A 19319-nucleotide genomic window follows, 5' to 3' on the forward strand; every position below is an offset into this window, starting at 1 on the left:
TCCGTCTCAAAAAAAAAAAAAAATTACAAAAATTAGCCGAGTATGGTGGCAGGCGCTTGTAATTCCAGCTACCCAGGAGGTTGAGGCAGGATAATCGCTTGAATCTGGGAGGTGGAGGTTGCAGTGAGCCGAGACGGTGCCCTTGCACTCTAACCTGGGCAACAAAAAGTGAAACTCCGTAAAAAAACAAAACAAACAAACAAAAAAACCCATAAGATTAAATGTTCATGACCTCAGCTTTGGCAAGGAATTGCTATTTATGATACCAAAAGGACAAGCAACAAAACAAAAAAATAGATAAATTTGATCTCATCAAAATGTAAAACAAGGACACCATCATGAAAGTGAAAAGTCAATCCACAGAATGGGGAACTATTTTCAGTTCATTAATATTATAAGGGAGTGGTATCTAGACTATATAAAATCCAATAATAAAAGAAAACCAATTAAAATGGGCAAGGGATCTGAATAGACATTTCTTTGGGGAAGTTGTACAAATGGACAATAAACACATGAAAAGTTGCTCAACATCATCAGGGAGATGCAAGGCAAAATTACAATGAGACACCACTTCATACCCATGAGGATGACTATAATTAAAAAGTCAGATAACAAGTATGGGCAAGGGTGTGGAGAAATTGGAATCGTCCTACATCGTTGACGGGAAGGTTAAATGATGCAGCCACTTTGGAAGAGAGTCTGGCAGTTCGTGAAACGTTTAAACAGAAAGTTCTCATATGACCCAGCAATTCCCCTTCTAGGTATACACCCAAGATTAAGGAAAATATGTGTCCACACAAAAACTTATACAGAAATTGTACAGGAGTGTTTATAGCAGCATCCTTCATAATAACCAAAAGGTGAAAACAACACAAATGTCCATCAACTGATGAATCAATAGACACAATGTGGTATCTCTGTACAGTGGTATATTATTTGGCCATGAAAAGGAATAAAGTACTTGCTGATACATGCTACGACATGGATAAACCTTGAAAACTGGGAGTAAAAGAACCCAGTTACAAAAACCACATATTGTATGATTCTATTAATTTGAAAGTCCAGAATAGGGAAATCTATACAGACAGAAAGTAGATTGTTGCTTAGGGCTGAAGGGAATAGGGAATAGAACAGGGATAGCCAAAGGGCATGGGATTTCCTTTTGAGGTGATGAAAATGTTCCAAAATTGGTAATGGTTGCAGTATCTGTGAACATACTAAAACCACTGAATTCTACATTTTAAGTAGGTGAATTGTATGGTATGCGACTTATAGTACAATAAAGGTGTTAAAAATAACCTGGGGCATTCACAGGGCTCACCTTGTTTGTTTCCCATCTTCCTGGGATCACCATCCTTCATCGCCTACTATTAATATCTAGTGCCTTGAAAACTTACTTCATGTCGTCTGTCTTTATTTGATTCTATTTGGTTGTTTCATTCAGGAGGGTAAATGCAAACCCTGTTGCTCCATCTTAGCCAGAAGTGGAAGTCTCCCTATTTCTTAATTGGAGAAACTGAGGCAGCTAACTGGCTTGCCAAAGTTCACATCAGTCAGGACTATAACCAAAGATTTCCTGATTTCTAATCTGAAGTTGAGACAGAATTGTTTCATGTCTAACTTCTGGGACAACTTGATAGCAGAAGGTTGATTAATCAGGCATAGAAAAAGGAAATATGTGTGACTTGACAATCCCTGAAAGGTTCAGATCAGTTATCTGCCTTCCCCTCAATCAAGCAAGTATTTGTCACATACCTATGCACAATGTCTTTTGGGAGACACTACCGGGGATAGAGAAGTCAGTGCTACCATATCTGGCAACAGGGGGATCACCATCTATTTGGGAGAAAAAGCTACACATGAAACATCTCTATGACTCAAATGACTCAACCATGTTTACCTATAATATAATGACTTACTCAACTGTGCAGTCAAGAGAGTCAGGAAGGGTCACAGTGTGTGGCCTTTTCTCAAGAAAGGCTTCCCAGAGGAGGAGGGACGTGGGCTTCAAAAGATAGGCAGCCCCTGACTGGGTAGGGCAGTAAAGGCAGGACATTGTCTCCACAGGACTTATGTCAAAATGTACATGAAGCCTCAGAGGGTTCTTGGCTGAAAAACAACAACAACAACAACAAAAACACAACACTTGAGCCTTGTGGTAGGGAGGAAGGAAGGGGATGTTGTCCTGTCTAGAGGAAAGACCTACAGGACAGACATAGAAGATTTAATGGAAGTTCTATGGTGAGGAGGATGACGAATAAGGCGTCTTTATGCCTACCGCAAAATCAAATCCTCCTAGGTAGACAGTTATCATAGAAAGCAAAAAGTGTCTTCCCAGGTCATGAAGAGCAGGGCTGTCCACTCAAAGCTGCAAGACTCTAGACTCTACTCATTCAATCATGCAGTGAGCATGTATTGAACATCTACCATGCACCTGAAGTTGTGTTAGGGGCTGGGGACTCACAGTTGCCTAACACTTGTGGCTTGCCCCAGTTTAGTCTAGATGAGAAGACAGACATTTGGATGATGATGACTATTTTCCTTAGGGAAAGGTGCTCTGTTTCCCCACCCTACTCCCTCTGTCAGTCAACAGAAGTGGCCAAGTCCTTTCCATTTGCAGACCCAATATCAGGGTCAGGGTGGAACAGAGGAAGAGACCTAAAGGCACAACAACCCACAGAGGTTTCTGCTTAATGTTGGGATAACAGGCAACACCCCTGGAAGACCAGCCCAAAGATCTACTTTACAGCCTGTCTCAAAACTCAGGGCCTCCAGGCAGCCTACTTTTCTATATCTGCCCCCCACCACCCTCACCAGAGGCCATCCTGAATGACAGTGATACGTGTGGACATGGTTTAGCTCCTCTAAGAAAGGCCCTTTAGGGGGAACGCCTAGGCCTGCCTCAAGTTTGTAACACCCACAGAGCCTGCCACAGGGCTCTGCACCAGATCGGTGTTTGGTAAATGTTTGCTGAATGACTCAAAAGGCTTTGGAATCACTATCACCATGAATGGTGTTTCTCTTCTACCTGTCTAGGGCTTGACTGCCTACAAAGGGCCTTGCTATCCCCTCTTCCTTTTTCTTGGGATCGTTTCCCTGGCCTCGCGTAAGGTTTCTGCTCTTCCGGCCTAGTGTGATTCTGCTGTGAGGCTGGGGACAATGAGGGATCTCACCCCTCAGGGGAGACCCTGCCCCCGCCCCCCACATACAGGGAGTGACTCGGTCCCTTGCTGGCCTCCTAGTCTACTGTGTCACAGCCGGAGCAGGCTGCGGGTGCTCTCCAAAGACAAACACCAGTGCAGGAGTGCCGTCTCCTTCCAGGCTGGGTAAGGCCCACAGTCCTCAAGCCCAGCACTTCCTGCTGCTCCTGGAAGCCACGGGAGGGGTGGGGGACAGTCTGGAATGCTGGTCTCTCTTGGGATTTGACCTTCACTCCCATATTCCATGGGGATCACTGCACAGGCTCTGTGACCTTGAGCTCAGCCCCTGGGATTGGAGTTGCATGTTAGGGCTCCATCCTTCCTGTTGAGCAGGAACTGCAGCCCCACTGGGCCCTGATTCTGGGCAAGTCTGCACCACCACAGGCTCCTTTTCACTTACAGACTCAGCTACCTTGTGGGATTCGAAGAAAGATTATTATCATTAATACCCTCTGTGTGTGCAGGGCCTTGCCATTCACAGAGACACTTCTTCATCATCTTATTGATGTCTCAGGATGGGCATATCAGTTGGGTTTTTCATAAACTATAATTTGAACTCCTTCCTCAGTCATTTTTTCTCTTCTTACTGGTTTTCTAACTCAGTGAGTGGTCCTCCCCCTCCAAAAGTATATTAGTAGTACAAGTATCTCAGAAAAAACAAACACACCCATATATCTTGGTTGACACTTTGAGTCTGATAACACCATGCTCAGCAATTACAGGGCAGGGACACACTCCCTGGTGAGCAAACAGTAGCGTTCAGGGAAAATCGCTATCAAGTATAAGTGTATTATGAGGTCAGAGACCCAATTTACCAAATAGATTGATGAGAGAGTTGCTAGTCACAGTTTGAAAGGGCAGTTATTTTAAAAGACATTCATAAAGTTATTGAATTTGAGTGAATATGCACTTGTTTATTCCCCTGGGTTTTCTGATATAAGTTTATAAAAAGAAAGTGACTAGTTACATCCCACAGCTAATTAGTGGTCTGGACTAAGACGCAAGCCCATTTTTCTTTCCTGAGCCTTGGCCGGTTTATATGAGCCTCCCTGGAATGGAAGGGTTTGCTTACAAACTGCCCATTAAACACTAAAAGTAGAATAGAAGATAAAAGACTGACTTGAAGCTCAAGTATTCCAAAACATAGTACATTGATGACCAGTTCAACATTTAGATAAAGTACTATACCTCTGAAATGAATATTTCCTGCATAGCAGTCAATGGGGAAATGGGACTTGAATTCTGTGAAGTGGCTTTACATACAAAGACCTAGCACCCTGTCTAATGGCATCTTCTGATGAAGTGAACAAAAGATGTCAAGGTGGAAAGCCAGGGTCCTAATTGAATTCTTTAAGCTGTGAGACCTCATACAAATCACTTGGCCTTCCTCAACTTCCATTGATGCTAATATCTAAGTTACTACCAAAGAGAATCAATTGAGGTCATCCAGTCAGTCTCCACATCTGCTCTGTCTTATCCCTAAATGCCTCTTCTCTCCATCCTCTGTTCTCTCCTTAGCTGAGTCCTCTTCATTTTGCTCTCTACACTGTAGCCAAAGAGATCCTTTGAAAAGGCAAACCCAGTTACGTAGCTCATCTGCTCAAAACCCTTCAATAGGTCTCTGTTATTATAATAATAAAAATCCCAATTCCTTACCCTGGTCTACAAGGCCTTTCATGATCTGGCACCTGCTGGTTTCTCTGGACTCATCCCACACTACTACTCCCTCTTAAATCCTAAGCTGTAGCCATAATTAACAGCTGTTCCTGAGTGAGCCAGCTTCTCTCACCTCCAGCCTTTGCACTAGCTTCTTGTTGTTCCCAGAACACTCAGTGCCTTGCAGCTCCCACTCCCCCTTTTCTTCTTCTAACACTGTAATATTCTGTATCTATATTACCCACCTGGGAAACCCTCCCCCAGTCTGAACTGCTTTTCCTCTGTGTCTCCCCATCACACCCCGCAGCACCCTATGCTTCTGTCTTCTTAACACTCATCAGCCTGATTAAACGGCCTTTTTTTCCTTGTTGATTTCTCCTACTCACTTCTGCAGGACTGTGTCTTACTCATCATTATGCCCCCAGTGGAGCTCGTTGAATGAATGATGCATGTTTAAATGCTTTGTAAACTGCAACTTGCTACACAAGTGTTAAGTATTATGTAACGTTATTGTGTTCAGATTGCTTGCTTAGTTATTGTTGGCATACTCACCCATTTGATAATAAAGAATATAGTATTTCAAGTACATTATTCTGGCTCCTTCTTAAGCCCAATAGTAACAAAGGTTACTACTTATTGAGCACTTAACCTGGTCTAGGCTCTGCGGTAAGATTTTACATGTACAATCTCATTTACTTATCATTATAGCAATCTTATAAGCAAGGTTCTATTATAAGCATCATCCCTATTTTTCAGATGAAAACACAGCTTGCCCAATGTTACACAGCCAGATTTTGAATCCGGATTTTTCAAGTTCAAGATCCATGCCCTGCCAAAGTCTTCAGATAAGGGAACTATCAACAGAGTGACAAGGCAACCCATAGAATGGGAGAAAATATTTGCAAATCACATAGCCAGTAACGGATCAATATCCAGAATATATAGAGAACTCCTAAAACTCAGCAGCAATTGTTTTCTTTTTTTTCCGAGACGGAATCTCACTCTGTTGCCCAGGTTGGAGTGCAGTGACGCGATCTTGGCTCACTGCAAGCTCTGCCTCCCGGGTTCACGCCATTCTCCTGCCTCAGCCTCCAGAGTAGCTGGGACTACAGGTGCCCACCACCACGTCCAGCTAATTTTTTGTATTTTTAGTAGAGACAGGGTTTCATCGTGTTAGCCAGAATGGTCTTGATCTCCTGACTTTGTGATCCACCCGCCTTGGCCTCCCAAAGCGCTGGGATTACAGGCGTGAGCCACCGCGCCCGGCCAGCAATTGTTTTCTTAAAAAAACAAACTGATTAAAAAATGGGAAAAAGCTTGAATAGACCTTTCTCCAAAGAAGATATGAAAATGGCCAAAAAGCACATGAAAATATGTTTAACATCACTAATCATTAGGGAGATGTAAATCAAAACCACAATGAGATACTACTCACACTCATTATGATGGCTACTATAAACAAAACAAAACAAAACAAAAAACAGAAAATAACAAGAATTGGCCAGCATATGGAGAAATTGGAACCCTTACGTAAGCATTGCTGGTGGGAATGCAGAATGGTGCATACTGTAGAAAGCAGTATGCTGGTTCCTCAAAAAAGAAAAAAGAAAAAAGAAAATAGAAGGACAATGTGAACCAGCAATTCCACTGCTGGGTATGTACCCAAAAGAATTAAAATCAAGGTCTCAAAGACATATTTGTATAGTCATGTTCATAGCAGCAGTATTCACAATAGCCAGAAGGCAGAAGTAACCTGTGTCCATCAACAGATGAATTAATGAACAAAATGTGAGATTTACATGCGATGGAATATTACTCAGCCTTAAAAAGGAAGGAAATTCTTGCGGCCGGGTGACACGGCTCATGCCTGTAATCCCAGCACTTTGGGAGGCCGAGGCAGGCAGCTTGCCTGAGCTCAGGAGTTCGAGACCAGTCTGGGCAACATGGTGAAACTCCGTCTCTACTAAAAAATACAAAAAATTAGCCAGGCATGGCAACATGCGCCTGTAATCCCAGCTCCTCGGGAGGCTAAGGCAGGAGAATGGCTTAAACCCGGGAAGCAGAAGTTGCAGTGAACTAAGATTGCACCATTGCACTCCAGACTGGGTGATGCAGTGAGACTGCATCTCAAAAAAAAAAAAATAAATAAATAAATAAAAGGAAATTCTCATATGCTACAATGTGGATGAACCTTGAGGACATTATGCTAAGTGAAATAAGCCAGTTGGAAAAAGACATATATTGTATGAATCTACTTCTTTGAACTGCTTAGAGTAGTCCGATTGATACAGACAGAAAGTAGAATGGTGGCTTACTAGGGGATTGGGGGAAAACGGAATGGGGAATTAATGTTGAATGGGTATAGAATTTTGGTTTTACAAGATGAAAAAAGTTCTGGAGATGAATGATGACGATGGTTGCACAACACTGTGAATGTATTTAATGCCACTGACCATGCACTTAGAAGTGGTTTAAATTATAAATTTTATGTTATGTATATTTTACTACAATTTAATAAAAAGATCTAAGCCCTGATTCTAACCATTTCTCAATCCTGCCAAAGCCTTCAGATAATTTGCTCCTGATGAATGTTTGCTGCTTTCCCTCCAGATAACCTGCCTTTTATTTCTTTTTCCTCCCATGAGCAGACTGCTCTGTCTGGTCCTCTAGAGCCTCCACATTGGTGAGTGTCTCTGAAGAGGGCAGGGCCCAGGCTCAAGCCTCCTGCCCACTCTCCTCTTGGGAAGAAAATGCTTACTCTGAGAGCAGCCAGCGCAAATTTTACTCATAACCATTAACAGATGGCTGTGCATCCCTTCTGTTCCCAGGAATCACATTTCACATCGGGGCTAACTGCACTGTGCATTTTCCATCACTGGTAGCTAATTCCAACAGTGATGTTGGGCATTGTTATACATCGGTGAAGAACAGACATAAAGAGAGAGGGGAAGTGGCCTGGGCTGAGTCACATAGCAAAGTTAGAACTCCAACCTCCTGGCGACTAACATTGCCCTGGGCTCTGTCCCACACATCTGGCAGCTCAAGACTTGCTCCTTTCTGTACTCTGGGTGACAGACTCCCTGGCTTACCAAGCGGGTCTAACTTGTCTTGCAGAGAAATTAAGCAAAATCTTCCTTGGGATAGTATCTTGCCATCTTTCTGTTTTTAGTGGTTGACAGGCCAGCATCTCCACTTGCTGAAAGACCTTGTGCGCATCATTGATAGTCTCTGGACTCTCAGTTTACCCTTCAGTAAAATGTAGGGAAGAATTATTAATGCCACCACCAAGGGACCTGAGGATGAAGTAGGGAGGGAAGAATTGGGGTAAACTCCTCCAATGTATTCTGCATCATCCTTTACATGGGTGAACATCAAATTTAACTGAGCATCACAATCACATGGATAGCCTTTAAGAATACAAATTCCTGGCTGGGTGCGGTAGCTCACGCCTGTAATCCCAGCACTTTGGGAGGCTGAGGTGGGTGGATCACCTGAGGTCAGGAGTTTGAGACTAGCCTGGTCAACATGGCAAAACCTCGTCTCTACTAAAAATACAAAAATTAGCCGGGTGTGGTGGTGCATGCCTGTAATCCCATCTACTCGGGAGGCTGAGGCAGGAGAATCGCTTGAACCTGAGAGGTGGAGGTTGCAGTGAGCTGAGATCCTGTCACTGCACTTGACCAGTCCAGCTTACTTGGAATTTGTCCCGACCTGCAGGACAGTCGAACGGGCCCTGGAAGGGGGAGTGGGAATGGAGGAGACAAGAAAACACGAGAAATGGAGACAAGACAAATAGCCTGATCAAGTCTCGTTTATTGAATGTAGGGTCATGCCTTATATAGGCTGGCAGAGGAAGAGGTTGAGCCAGGGCGGTGACAGGAGGCTGGGCTTACTCAAATTACAATTGCGCATGCGCCGTGGGTTTGTAATTTTTCCCGGGCACGGGGTCGCGCCTGCGCCGTAGGCTGCGTATCTTCCTGGGCGGGAAAATGTCTGCGCGCGCGCGGGAAAAGTTGGCGCGCGCGGGAACAATTTAGGCGCGCGCGGGAAAAAGCTTTGGGCGGCGCGCTGCCGGCGGATACACGCGCCGGGAAGGGTCCGCAATAAAGAACCCGGAAATGGTGCCGTCTTAGTCTCCGCTTTGCGGAGATCAAGCAACAGAGGTCGGCCAATTCCGGCCTCATGGCTCCGACGCGCGAGGAATTCTCTTTTTCCTGGGCGCACCATATCCCGCGCGAATATAAAGAAGCCCCTGGTATCTCGAGCCTCACGGGTTGTCTTTCACTTCCATTTAAAATCCTCTCCAACCTAGCTTAAAGGCACCCTCTTTCCAGGACTGCATTGCAGTCTACTCCCCTCTGAGGGCTTCCGTGGACACACTGTTCCTTAATTTTTTGGCACTTCTTTACCGCAGACCGGCGCCTGTAGTTTTTTTAAATCTTTGTCTTCTTGTTTCCCTGTTAGCTACTAGAGGGATAACAGGATTGTGTTTCATACTCCTATTTATTGGCCCTACAAATGGCAGCTCCATTAGCACATATGGTTCGATACCAATATTTGGTTGAATCGATGAAAATCTTGTTAGAGTGAGAAATCGGTGAAATAATTTCTTACAATAAGTAAGAAGAAGGAGATGCGGAGTTCGAAACCAGCCTGACCCCCACTGGAGAAAACCTGTCTCTACTAAAAAAAAAAAACACAAAATTAGCTTGGGCGGTCGGTGGATGCATTGCCTGTAATCCCAGCCTTACTCGGGAGGCTGAGGCAGAGGGATCACTTGGAATCCAGGAGGTGGAGGTTGCAGTGAGCAGAGGATCGCACCACTTGCACTCCGCATGAGCAAAAGAGGTGGAAACTGGGTGATCAAAAAAAAAAAAAAACAAAAAAAAAAAAAAAAAAAAGAAAAAGAAAGAGGATTTTTCTGTGCTCTTTGCTTTCAGAATCACATGGGAAAAAATTCTATAAAACAAAAGGAGACAAAGAAGATATGAACCCTAGCTTCCAATTTGGCTGCTTATCAAAATCATTATTACCTGTGGGCAAGTCTCACTTGCCTGATCTCTAGTGTCAGTTGCCTTCATTTGTGAAACCAGAGCTGGGACGTGTGAAGCTTAACTTTCCTCCCTCCCCTCCCTCCCTCCCCTCCCTCCTCCCGCCCTCCTTCTTCCTTCTTCTCTTCCTTCCTTCCTTCCTTCCTTCCTCCTTTCTTCCTTCTTTCCTTCCTTTCTTTCTTTTTTTTTTTTTTTGACAGAGTCTTGCTCTGTCGCCCAGGCTGGAGTGCAATGGTGCGATCTTGGCTCACTGTAACCTCCACTTCCTGGGTTCAAGCAATTCTGCCTCAGACTCCTCAGTAGCTGGGATTACAGGCACGCACCACCACGCCCAGCTATTTTTTTAATAAAAAAAAAATTCTTAGTGGAGATGGGGGTTCACCATGTTGATCAGGCTGGTCCTGAACTCCTGGCCTCAAGTGATCCACCCACCTCGGCCTCCCAAAGTTCTGAAATTACAGGCGTGAGCCACCATGCCCGGCTAAACTTTCTTTCAGTTGTGGGTTTTGGGTACTCTGTATATAGCAAGGGGAGGTCTTGCTTTCCATATTGATATCATTAATGTCCATGGTTCCTTTTTTTCCCCCTGTAAGGACTGCAGATTTATGGGTCACCCCAGTTTATAAAATGAGAATATCAAATACAGAACAAATGCATGCTTTGGCCAAGCTTCCAGGCATAGAGTGTGTGCATGTGTATATGTGCACGGGGTTGCTTACACAGTGTGTGCATATGTATGTGTGCACGGGGTTGCTTACACCTTACCACAGGTCTCTGGCTTTGAATGGACTCTTTCCTCCCAGAGTTGCTCAGCAGTCCTTTCCAAGTACGAGACTGTCAACCATTTGTTATTTGTGTACCCAGTCTCTGCTTTGTGAATGACCACAGTGCATGGCATTCCAACTGTTTCCTCTTGTCCCTCTGCACACTCCTAGGGCCAGAATGTTCACTGGCATGTTCAGTAAGATCTGTTCAAGCACTGTCCTGCTTATGTCACTGGAGGAGATATACTAGTCCTTGCCCTCTGAAGCTTCTAGCCTACATGGGAAGCCAGTACAAGGATGTGTGTATGTGGGGAAAGATGCACTATCATATGTGAGGGAGAGCCTGGGAGTTATGTGCTGCTTTTTTTTTTTTCGCCCAGGCTGGAGTGCAGTGGTGTGATCTTGGCTCACTGCAACCTGGGTTCAAATGATTCTCCTGCCTCAACCTGGGTTCACTGCTTCCTGGGTTCAAACGATTCTCCTGCCTCAGCCTCCCAAGTAGCTGGGATTACAGGCGTGCACCATGATGCCCTGCTAATTTTTTTTTTTTTTTTTTTTTTTTTTTTGTAGAGACGGGGTTTTGCCGTGATCCACCTGCCTCAGCCTCCCAACGTGCTGGGATTACAGGCATGAGGCTCAACACCCGGCTGCTGCTTTGACGTGTCTCCAGTATCTAGAACAGTCCTTGGTATGTGGAAGATGCCCAACAAATACATGAAAACGTGTGAAAATTGCTATGGTTTTCAAACTTGATATTGTAAGGGACAGTTTTTCTTCAATGAAATCATACCTGGAGGCTCACTTATGTGAAACAGATGGATACAATACTGCTCTGCTTGAAGGGAGCTAGGATCAAAGCCTGCCTGCTTGTCTCCTCTGAGCCCCAGAGAGATTCTTAAGAGCCCAGTTGGGAAACTACTAGTTGAAAATGAGAGGCAGCTCAATCCTTGCTCTCTCTTCTTGGTTAACCTTAGCCACAAGGTGATCCTAGCAAAATAAATGGAGGTTTAGAGAATCTGACACTCCAAAGGGAATATGTGCACCTGAAAAGATAGTGTTAATCTCCCCTTCCCCTCATTCCAGGGAGTCTCCAGTTAGTAAGAGCAGAGGGAAGGAAGTTCTGAGTAGACTTCTGAATTGGTTCACAAATGTTTATCAATATAATGGTAATATTTGTTTAACTTAAAGAAAGAAAGAAAACCACTGTGATAATGTTTTTCAGTGTTCAATAGAAACCCACTTGGTGTTGTCCTACAGGCAGTCTTGATTACAATGTAAAATTCCCTGTGGAGTCTGGTCAGTGAGTAGCTACTACTGCCATTTACACCAAAGTACCTTGCATTATCCAGAACGCTATTAACATTCCTGACCAAGTTCACCGTCAACCTCATGCACCGGCAGCCAAGAGGGCCTGCCTAGGGAGAGCTTCTCTTCTCCATGCCTGCAAGACTGTGACTCTCTACCTGACCTGGCCCTCTCTTAGCCTTCCTACCATAACAGGGCAAGGGAGGGGAATCAACCCAGGGGATATTCCCTTGTCAAGGTCGTCCACGGAGCAAAGCACATCCCAGATTTGCATCTAGGAAACAATTTTGGGTAACAGACATATGTATATTTTTTAGATATGTCAAAGGGATAAAGCTCTTTAATTAAGATGGTTTCATCATTATCTATCTCATGAATCTCTACCTTCCCCATCAAGTGTCCTTCCTCACAGGTGCCTGAAGGGGCAGGCAGATAATTAGTGCTGGGGATCTCATTTGATAGTAGGGGAAACTGAGAGGTGAAAAGAGCCCCCCTCAGTTAGATAGCAAGTCACCAGGAACCCCAACTTCTCCCCTACTGCGTGGCACGGCCACCTCCTCCGCCTCTTAGCCAGTCCTCCAACTTCTACATCTTAAAAATCTAGCTCAGGGGCCGGGCGTGGTGGCTCACACCTGTAATCCTAGCACTTTGGGAGGCTGAGGTGGGCGGATCACCTGAGGTCGGGACCTGAGTTCAAGACAAGCCTGACCCACATGGAGAAACCCTGTCTCTACTAAAAATACAAAAACATTAGCTAGGTGTGGTGATGCATGCCTGTAATCCCAGCTACTTGGGACGCTGAGGCAGGGGAGTCCCTTGAACCCAGGAAGTGAAGGTTGCGGTGAGCTGAGATCGTGCCATTGTACTCCAGCCTGGGCAACAATAATGAAACTCAGTCTAAAAAAAAAAAAAAAAAAAAAAAAAAAAAAAAAAAATTTAGCTCAGGTCTGACCCGACTAAATGGACAGCCTTCCATTGACTTCCTATCCCCTCAACCCGCGTTAAAGCCACCATCTACAGCATTTGGACTAGTCACTTGTACTTAAGTAACTGAGTACTAGTCATTTGTACTTAAGTAACATGAAATTTGGTCTTAGGATCAAAGCCACTCAAGGTTAGAGCTGGAGGGAACCTTGGAGATTAAGAGAAACTAAGGTTTGGAGAACCCACCTAAGGTTTCATAGCAAATATGTGACAAATCCAAGGCTTCAAGCCAATTTTTCCAATGTGTTCCTCATGCTTTCTTGGCTACAACTAGTTTCTCTATTTCTTCTTCTTCCTCTCCCTCTCTCTCCTTCTTCTTCTCCTTCTCCTTTTCCTTCTTCTTCTTCTTCTTCTTCTTCTTCTGTGTGTGTGTCTTTTTTCCCCTATATGATGTTTCCTTTCTGCCCTGTGACCCTCTCCCCCTGTCCTGTCTTATTAGAGACAGGCTCTACAGCTAGCTGCATAGTACCTGTTCTCTGGGACCTTGGTGTTGACCTAAGGCTGGTTTAACTACCTAAAGAGAAGTAGAGCGCTGAGGGGGCCTGCCATAATCCAGCTCTGAAACATGACTTAATCCCAAGTAAGATAAGCTCTGACATTTGTTCAGAAGGAAAAATGATGGATTCTAAAGTTTGGCTTCTCCAAGGTCATCCAGCTAAGAGATGGCTGCAGCAGGAGGCAACAATAGGTCTTCAGGCCCCTGGGGCGGCACCCTAGCACTGCCCAAGAGCCTGCAGGCTCTGAAGGCCAACTGTGCCAGCGGCAAGCCTAGTCGCTGCCTCCCTGCTTGGAGCAGTGCGACCATACCGTTTTCTGTCGGCTCATTTGTGAGCTTAGTTTCCATCCTAAATGTGGGGATTCAAGGGAGGCAAAGAGTGTGCGGTTGGCCACCCTGCTCGCCTTCAGGAAGTGTGTGGGACACCGTCGAGGCCCCCTAGCCATTGTAAACCAGGCACTGAGGCTCGTGCCCAGTTGTACCCCTCCCGCGCAGCGCTCAGGAGCGACAAACCTGGAGGCTATTCAGTCGGTCACTGGGCTGTGCCAGGATTCGCGGACTTTCTCCTGAGCAGCGCTCTCAGTTAGCGTCTTCCGCCTGCCACTCTCGCACGCCCCCAGAATACCCACCGACCCCAGCAGGCCGGGTACTCCCGGCCGCGCGCATCCGGCCAGTGGCTCCAGGGGCGGGCCTGGTATGTCTCCAGCTGGGCGCCCGCCGCCCGCCCCAGCGCTAGTTCTGGCGTTGGGGGGAGAGAGGTAAGGAGGGGAGTTGGCGGGGCATCTCCCTCCCAGGGCTGAGCTGGCAAGTGCATCTTCTCTGCGAGTTCCCCACTGTCCAGCGAGCGCTGCCCAACTTCTGCGCCGGTGGGACCCGCTGTTCTGAGTCGCTCTTGGCACAGAAGACCAAGCACCCTCAGAAACCGCATTTACCACATTTGTGAGGCTCCTGAGAGAAGGCAAGAACCCCAGGCGGGGCTCCCAGGGCTCTCGGGCTGGAGCTGGGTTGTGTGTGTGTGTTGGGGAGGGGGCGGGAGGGGTTCATGGATACCCCACCCAACCTGCTTCCTTTCCCTGACAGCAGCCATCTCCCCCAAAAGGGAAAGCCTTGGGCGTCCCGGAAGACCCCGCGGACTGTGCACCTCGAGGTACCAGCCTCTCCTAGGAGGAGTAGGGGGCCGCTGGTCAGCGGCTGGCAGAGGGGACCTGTTTGCTGGCCCGTTTGGAGGTGGGATGGGGTGGGATTTGGAGACTGAGAAGCCCAAGAGAAGACATTGAGTTTCTCCCCACCCCCCAACTCCACTTCCGAAAAAGAACCAGGTGGCGAGGAGGAATAAGGCGAAGTGTAAACACAAACAACCTCAAAAAGAAGCCAAGAAAAGCGAAGCCCAAAGAAGCAAGAGCAGCACTGTTACAAAACTGTTTGGTTTTGTAACAATTTCCCCGCCACCGGCCAATGAGCAGCGTGGCGGCACGTCACGTGGTACAGTTTTATATAACACTTTGCTGAGACAAGACAGTTATTAGGCGGCGCGGGGCGGCCGGCATGGAGCTCCCGGAGGCGCGGCAGGGTCCGGAGCTCGGTGGCACGGCGGCGGTGGCTGCCCCGATTTTCTCCAGCTGCCACTCTTTGCTTTGTGTCCCCAGTCCCTAGACGCCTCTTCCCCTCCCGTGTCCCTCTTCCTATGGAGTCGTTACGGACCGAACAGATGCTGAGCTTGCCCGCCGAGGTCAGCAGCAACAACTTGGAGCGGGCGGAGCGAGGGGCACCAGCGGCCCAAGTAGACATGGGCTCCCACCGAGAGGCGGCTGCAGAGGGCCCCGCACCTCTACCGACGCGGGAGCCAGAGCAAGAGCAGTCTCCGGGGACCTCAACGCCGGAGAGCAAAGTCCTGCTCACGCAGGCAGACGCCTTGGCGTCCCGGGGGAGAATCCGGGAAGCCCTCGAGGTGTATAGACAGCTCTCCGAGCGGCAGCAGCTGGTGGCTGAGCAGCTGGAGCAGCTGGTGCGCTGCCTGGCGGAGAAAGTCCCGCAAGGCGAGGCGCTGGCGCCAGCGCCCCCGGGCGAGGGTAGCACTGCAAGCGGCGCCGTGGCGGCGGAAGAGACGGGGGCCGCCGCAGCCGCGGCGGCCACCGAGGTGTGGGACGGCTTTAAGTGCCGGAAATGTCATGGGTTTCTATCAGACCCCGTGTCCTTGTCGTGTGGCCACACCTTTTGTAAACTGTGCCTGGAACGTGGGCGGGCCGCCGACCGGCGCTGTGCGCTGTGCGGGGTCAAGCTCTCCGCGTTGATGGTGGCCACTGGGCGGGCGCGTGGATCCCGGCGGGCTGGGCAGCAGCCGCCGCCGCCGCTGCGAGTCAACGTGGTGCTCAGCGGCCTCCTCGGCAAGTTGTTCCCAGGCCCGGCGCGGGCGTCGCAACTCCGGCACGAGGGCAACCGGCTGTATCGCGAGCGCCAGGTGGAGGCGGCGCTGCTCAAGTACAACGAGGCAGTTAAATTGGGTGAGTTCAACGCGCTGCCGGGCTGGGGCTGGGGCTCGGTGACTACACGAGGGAGCGGGAGAACGAACCCCCTAGCGAGATGGGATTTGGACCAGGGCAGAAAAGGGGGCAGGGGACCCATGGACTGTGGCCGGGGTGGGGGAGGGGTGCTTCTGGGACTGGGTCTCTGAGTTTGTCCTGTTTTCACTGCTTTAGCTGTCTTTTACTGTGTTTGTGTTGATCTTGGTTGCTTTTTGTCTTTTCCTGCTATTTGTTAGCTTTCGTGTTCCTGTTTCTTAGTCCCCATTCCTGTCTGTGTCTCCTTGCTTCTGGTTCTTTTTCTCCGTCTCTTTGCATCTTTGTCACTGTTTCTTTCTTGCTCGGTGTCACTGTCTGTTTTTCTGACTCTCCTTCTCCCACTGCACTTCTGGCCTCCTCTTACACCTGCTCGCACCTTCCCAGGGATGAGAGGAACTTCGCGCGCTCCTCGCACTCGCGCCCGGTCCTCCGGGCTGTAGCCAGCAGGAGATGTCCGGTCGGCGCCTGCGTCCACCGCTCGCGCCGCCGGGTGTTGCCCCTTCCGGGGCCCTGGCTCCCTGTGGGGTGGGTCCGGCGTGGAATTAGGTCAGGAGAGCACTGGTTGCATAAGGGCCGCGAGCGGCCCGGGTCGGGCGCCCCTCCCCCGCGCGAGCGGGCGGGATTGTGTAACCGCTGAGGTAACTGAAGTGGGCCACCACGCTCGCTTCGGAAACCATCCCACGAGCGTGTGCGGGGGGAGGGGGAGCGCTTGCGCCCCGCTGCCCTGTGACTCATTGTCACCGCTTCCTATCACACGATCCTAGGCTGAAATAGATGTCGCCCGCCCCGCCAACCCGTAGCCTGTGCCCTCGCCTTGAACCCCTTTAACCCGGCCAGCCCGGCGGGAGACCGGGCCCGGCAACTGCTTGGGGATCCCCGGGGACCGTGGGCTGGCTACGAATGGGTTACGCCTCTGTCCCGCTTTCCAGTGCCACCTGGGAGGGTTGGGTGGGCTTTGCAGCTTCAAGGGCAACGTGGGCAGTCCCACATCTCCAGATAGACTAGGGCACTCGAATTTCACCAGGGAGACGCTCTCTCCGAGCCACCATGCCTGGACCCAGGAAGTGGCAGCTGAGCCGTCAGCCGGTGTTGCCCAGCTCGGGCAGTCTGCCAGGAGCTCGGTCGCGGGGCGCGGTGTCTGGCGAAGCATGCCGGGGAGGAGGCAGCAGGGCTGGGCAGGCAGGGCCCTGAGATCCGAGGGTGTCCTGGACCTGACTCTGTGGAGTGGAGGAGGGGTGTGGGCCGGAGTCTCCACGTGTTGAATCTCCACTCAAGCTTGCAACAGGTAACGGGGAGAGGAGGAAGAGGAATGAGGACTGACAGGGCAAAGCTGGTAGCTAGAGAAGGAGACTTCTCTAGCTCCTGTCTGTGCACAAGCAAGGCGGACTGTGAGCTGCCACCAGGCTGGAGTGTGCTGCAGAAGAGAAAAGACAGAAAAGACTGTAAACGATTTGCTAATGTCTTAAGAGCAACTAATGGGCACCCAAGCAAGCCCTCAGCACACCCCTGGGAAAAAAACCATCAAAGCCTGTTGCCACAGAGGAAGCTAGAGCCCAGATCTTGGGGAAGAGCAGGGCAATATGAATGAGGCAGGTGGAGGCCACTTAACTCCAGATCTCTAAGGCAGGTTTCATACCTCTTAGCCATCCCCCAAGGGCCAGGAAAGCCCCTTCCTGCCCTCACCCTCCTGTTGCCACCACATTCCGCTGGAGGTTCTTCCTTGCATCTTTGTTAATCTCCTCAGAGAAGTCAGGGTGAAAATGTCAAGGCCAGCTTTACCCTTCTAAGAGGAAAGGAGGCTCTCTGTTCTGGAAGATGGCCATTGTGTCTGTATTATTCCAAGTATTTTACACACCTTCAGTGAAAGGAACCTGCTCCCCACATCCCAGCTTCAAAGCTTTGAAGTCTGACCAGTTATCAGTGACTGCCCAGCTAGCTGTGTGACCTTGAGAAGATGCCTTCCCTTCTCTGGGCTTGATTTTCCCCATCTGAAGAATGGGTTGATTGATCCAGATAATCTCTAATAGCCTGTCCAGCTCTGACATCTAGTAATTCGGAGTTTTTGGTGAGAGCCAGCCTCACCTTATTCCCAGAAACCTTGTCCAAGTTCATTTACATTTGGCCATTTGAAATGAGAGGATGGGACCATGTAAATGTATTTCTATTTTCTTCAGGGAATCTTCATATGTGCTGGGCTTTGTAGACTAAGAGGTTGTTAATGTCATCAGTCATTGCCACCTGGAAAACTAACTTGGATTTGTCTTCTTGGTGGTTCAGATAGGGGTCACATCTGCCCACTTCTCTCTCCTTCCTACCTGGCCTGTTTTCTTATTGGTAATACTGTACTCATAAACCAGGCTGCCAGGCACTAGCTGTGTGTAGCCACATCTCATCTATGTCAAAGTGTCTAATGCATCACTGACACCACGGGGCCTCTAATGAACTGCTTGTGAGCGGGGGCAAAAATGACTTTGCAGCTGGGGAACCTCAGGCCCAGGCTGGCTGGGGGTGTAGAAAGCAGGACAATATTAGGACTAGAAATAGAGCCTAACCCTTTTGATCTCCAGTAGAAAAGTCCTAGAAAACTTACCATTTCTCAAGATCCATACTCATACAGGACTTAACACCTGCTTGCACTGGGGCTGTTAATAAGGGTTTTCTTTCTTTTGGCAGCTCCGAATGACCACTTGCTTTATAGCAATCGGTCTCAGATTTATTTCACCTTGGAGTCTCATGAGAACGCACTGCATGATGCAGAAATAGCATGTAAGCTCCGCCCGATGGGTTTTAAGGTGAGTGTGGGATGGGAGAGGTGGGAAGGGGTTGTACTGTAGACAGGAATTAGCAGGAAGGGCTGCCTCCCTGGAGCGTAGGGGCTCTAGAGCTCAAGCAGAACAGGAAGAAGGCTTTGCAAAAGAGCCAGGGTTAAAGATCCCTGGGCAAAGGGTGACTCAGGTCTGCAAGGGAACTGGATTCTTCCCCAATTCAGTCTTCAACTGATGACCTTCAGAACAGCCTGGGCATAGTGACTCTCTAGAATATGCACTTGGGAGCCAGACTGCCTGGGTTTATGTCTCAACTGCTACTTTTATGACCTTCGTGGCCTTGGACAAATGACTTAACTTCCCAGTGGTTCATCATCACCTCATCTGTAAAATGGGGGATATTCAAAGCAGCTACTGAATAGGGCTGTTGTGAGGATTACATAAGCTAATAATGTAAGGTGCTTAGAACAGTGTCTGGCATGTAGTACTATATAAACTTTCTCTTTCTCTCTTTCTTTCTTTCTTTCTTTCCTTCTTTCT

General features: G+C 48.3%; 1 protein-coding gene across 3 annotated transcripts in view; it reads left to right on the plus strand.

Annotated features, from left to right (window-relative positions):
* Positions 1 to 14979: 14979 nt before the first annotated feature.
* Positions 14980 to 19319, plus strand: part of LONRF3 (LON peptidase N-terminal domain and ring finger 3) — a 46125-nt gene continuing 41785 nt past the window's right edge. For all 3 annotated transcript variants that reach the window (XM_017873511.1, XM_017873512.1, XM_017873513.1), the window contains exons 1-2: positions 14980 to 15957; positions 18688 to 18806. In XM_017873511.1, the coding sequence (XP_017729000.1) occupies positions 15141 to 15957; positions 18688 to 18806 (936 nt within the window). In that variant the 5' untranslated portion in view covers positions 14980 to 15140. The remainder of the gene's footprint in view (positions 15958 to 18687; positions 18807 to 19319) is intronic.

This window comes from Rhinopithecus bieti, unplaced genomic scaffold (assembly GCF_001698545.2).
Source record: "Rhinopithecus bieti isolate Rb0 unplaced genomic scaffold, ASM169854v2 scaffold_8300, whole genome shotgun sequence".
NCBI lineage: Eukaryota > Metazoa > Chordata > Mammalia > Primates > Cercopithecidae > Rhinopithecus > Rhinopithecus bieti.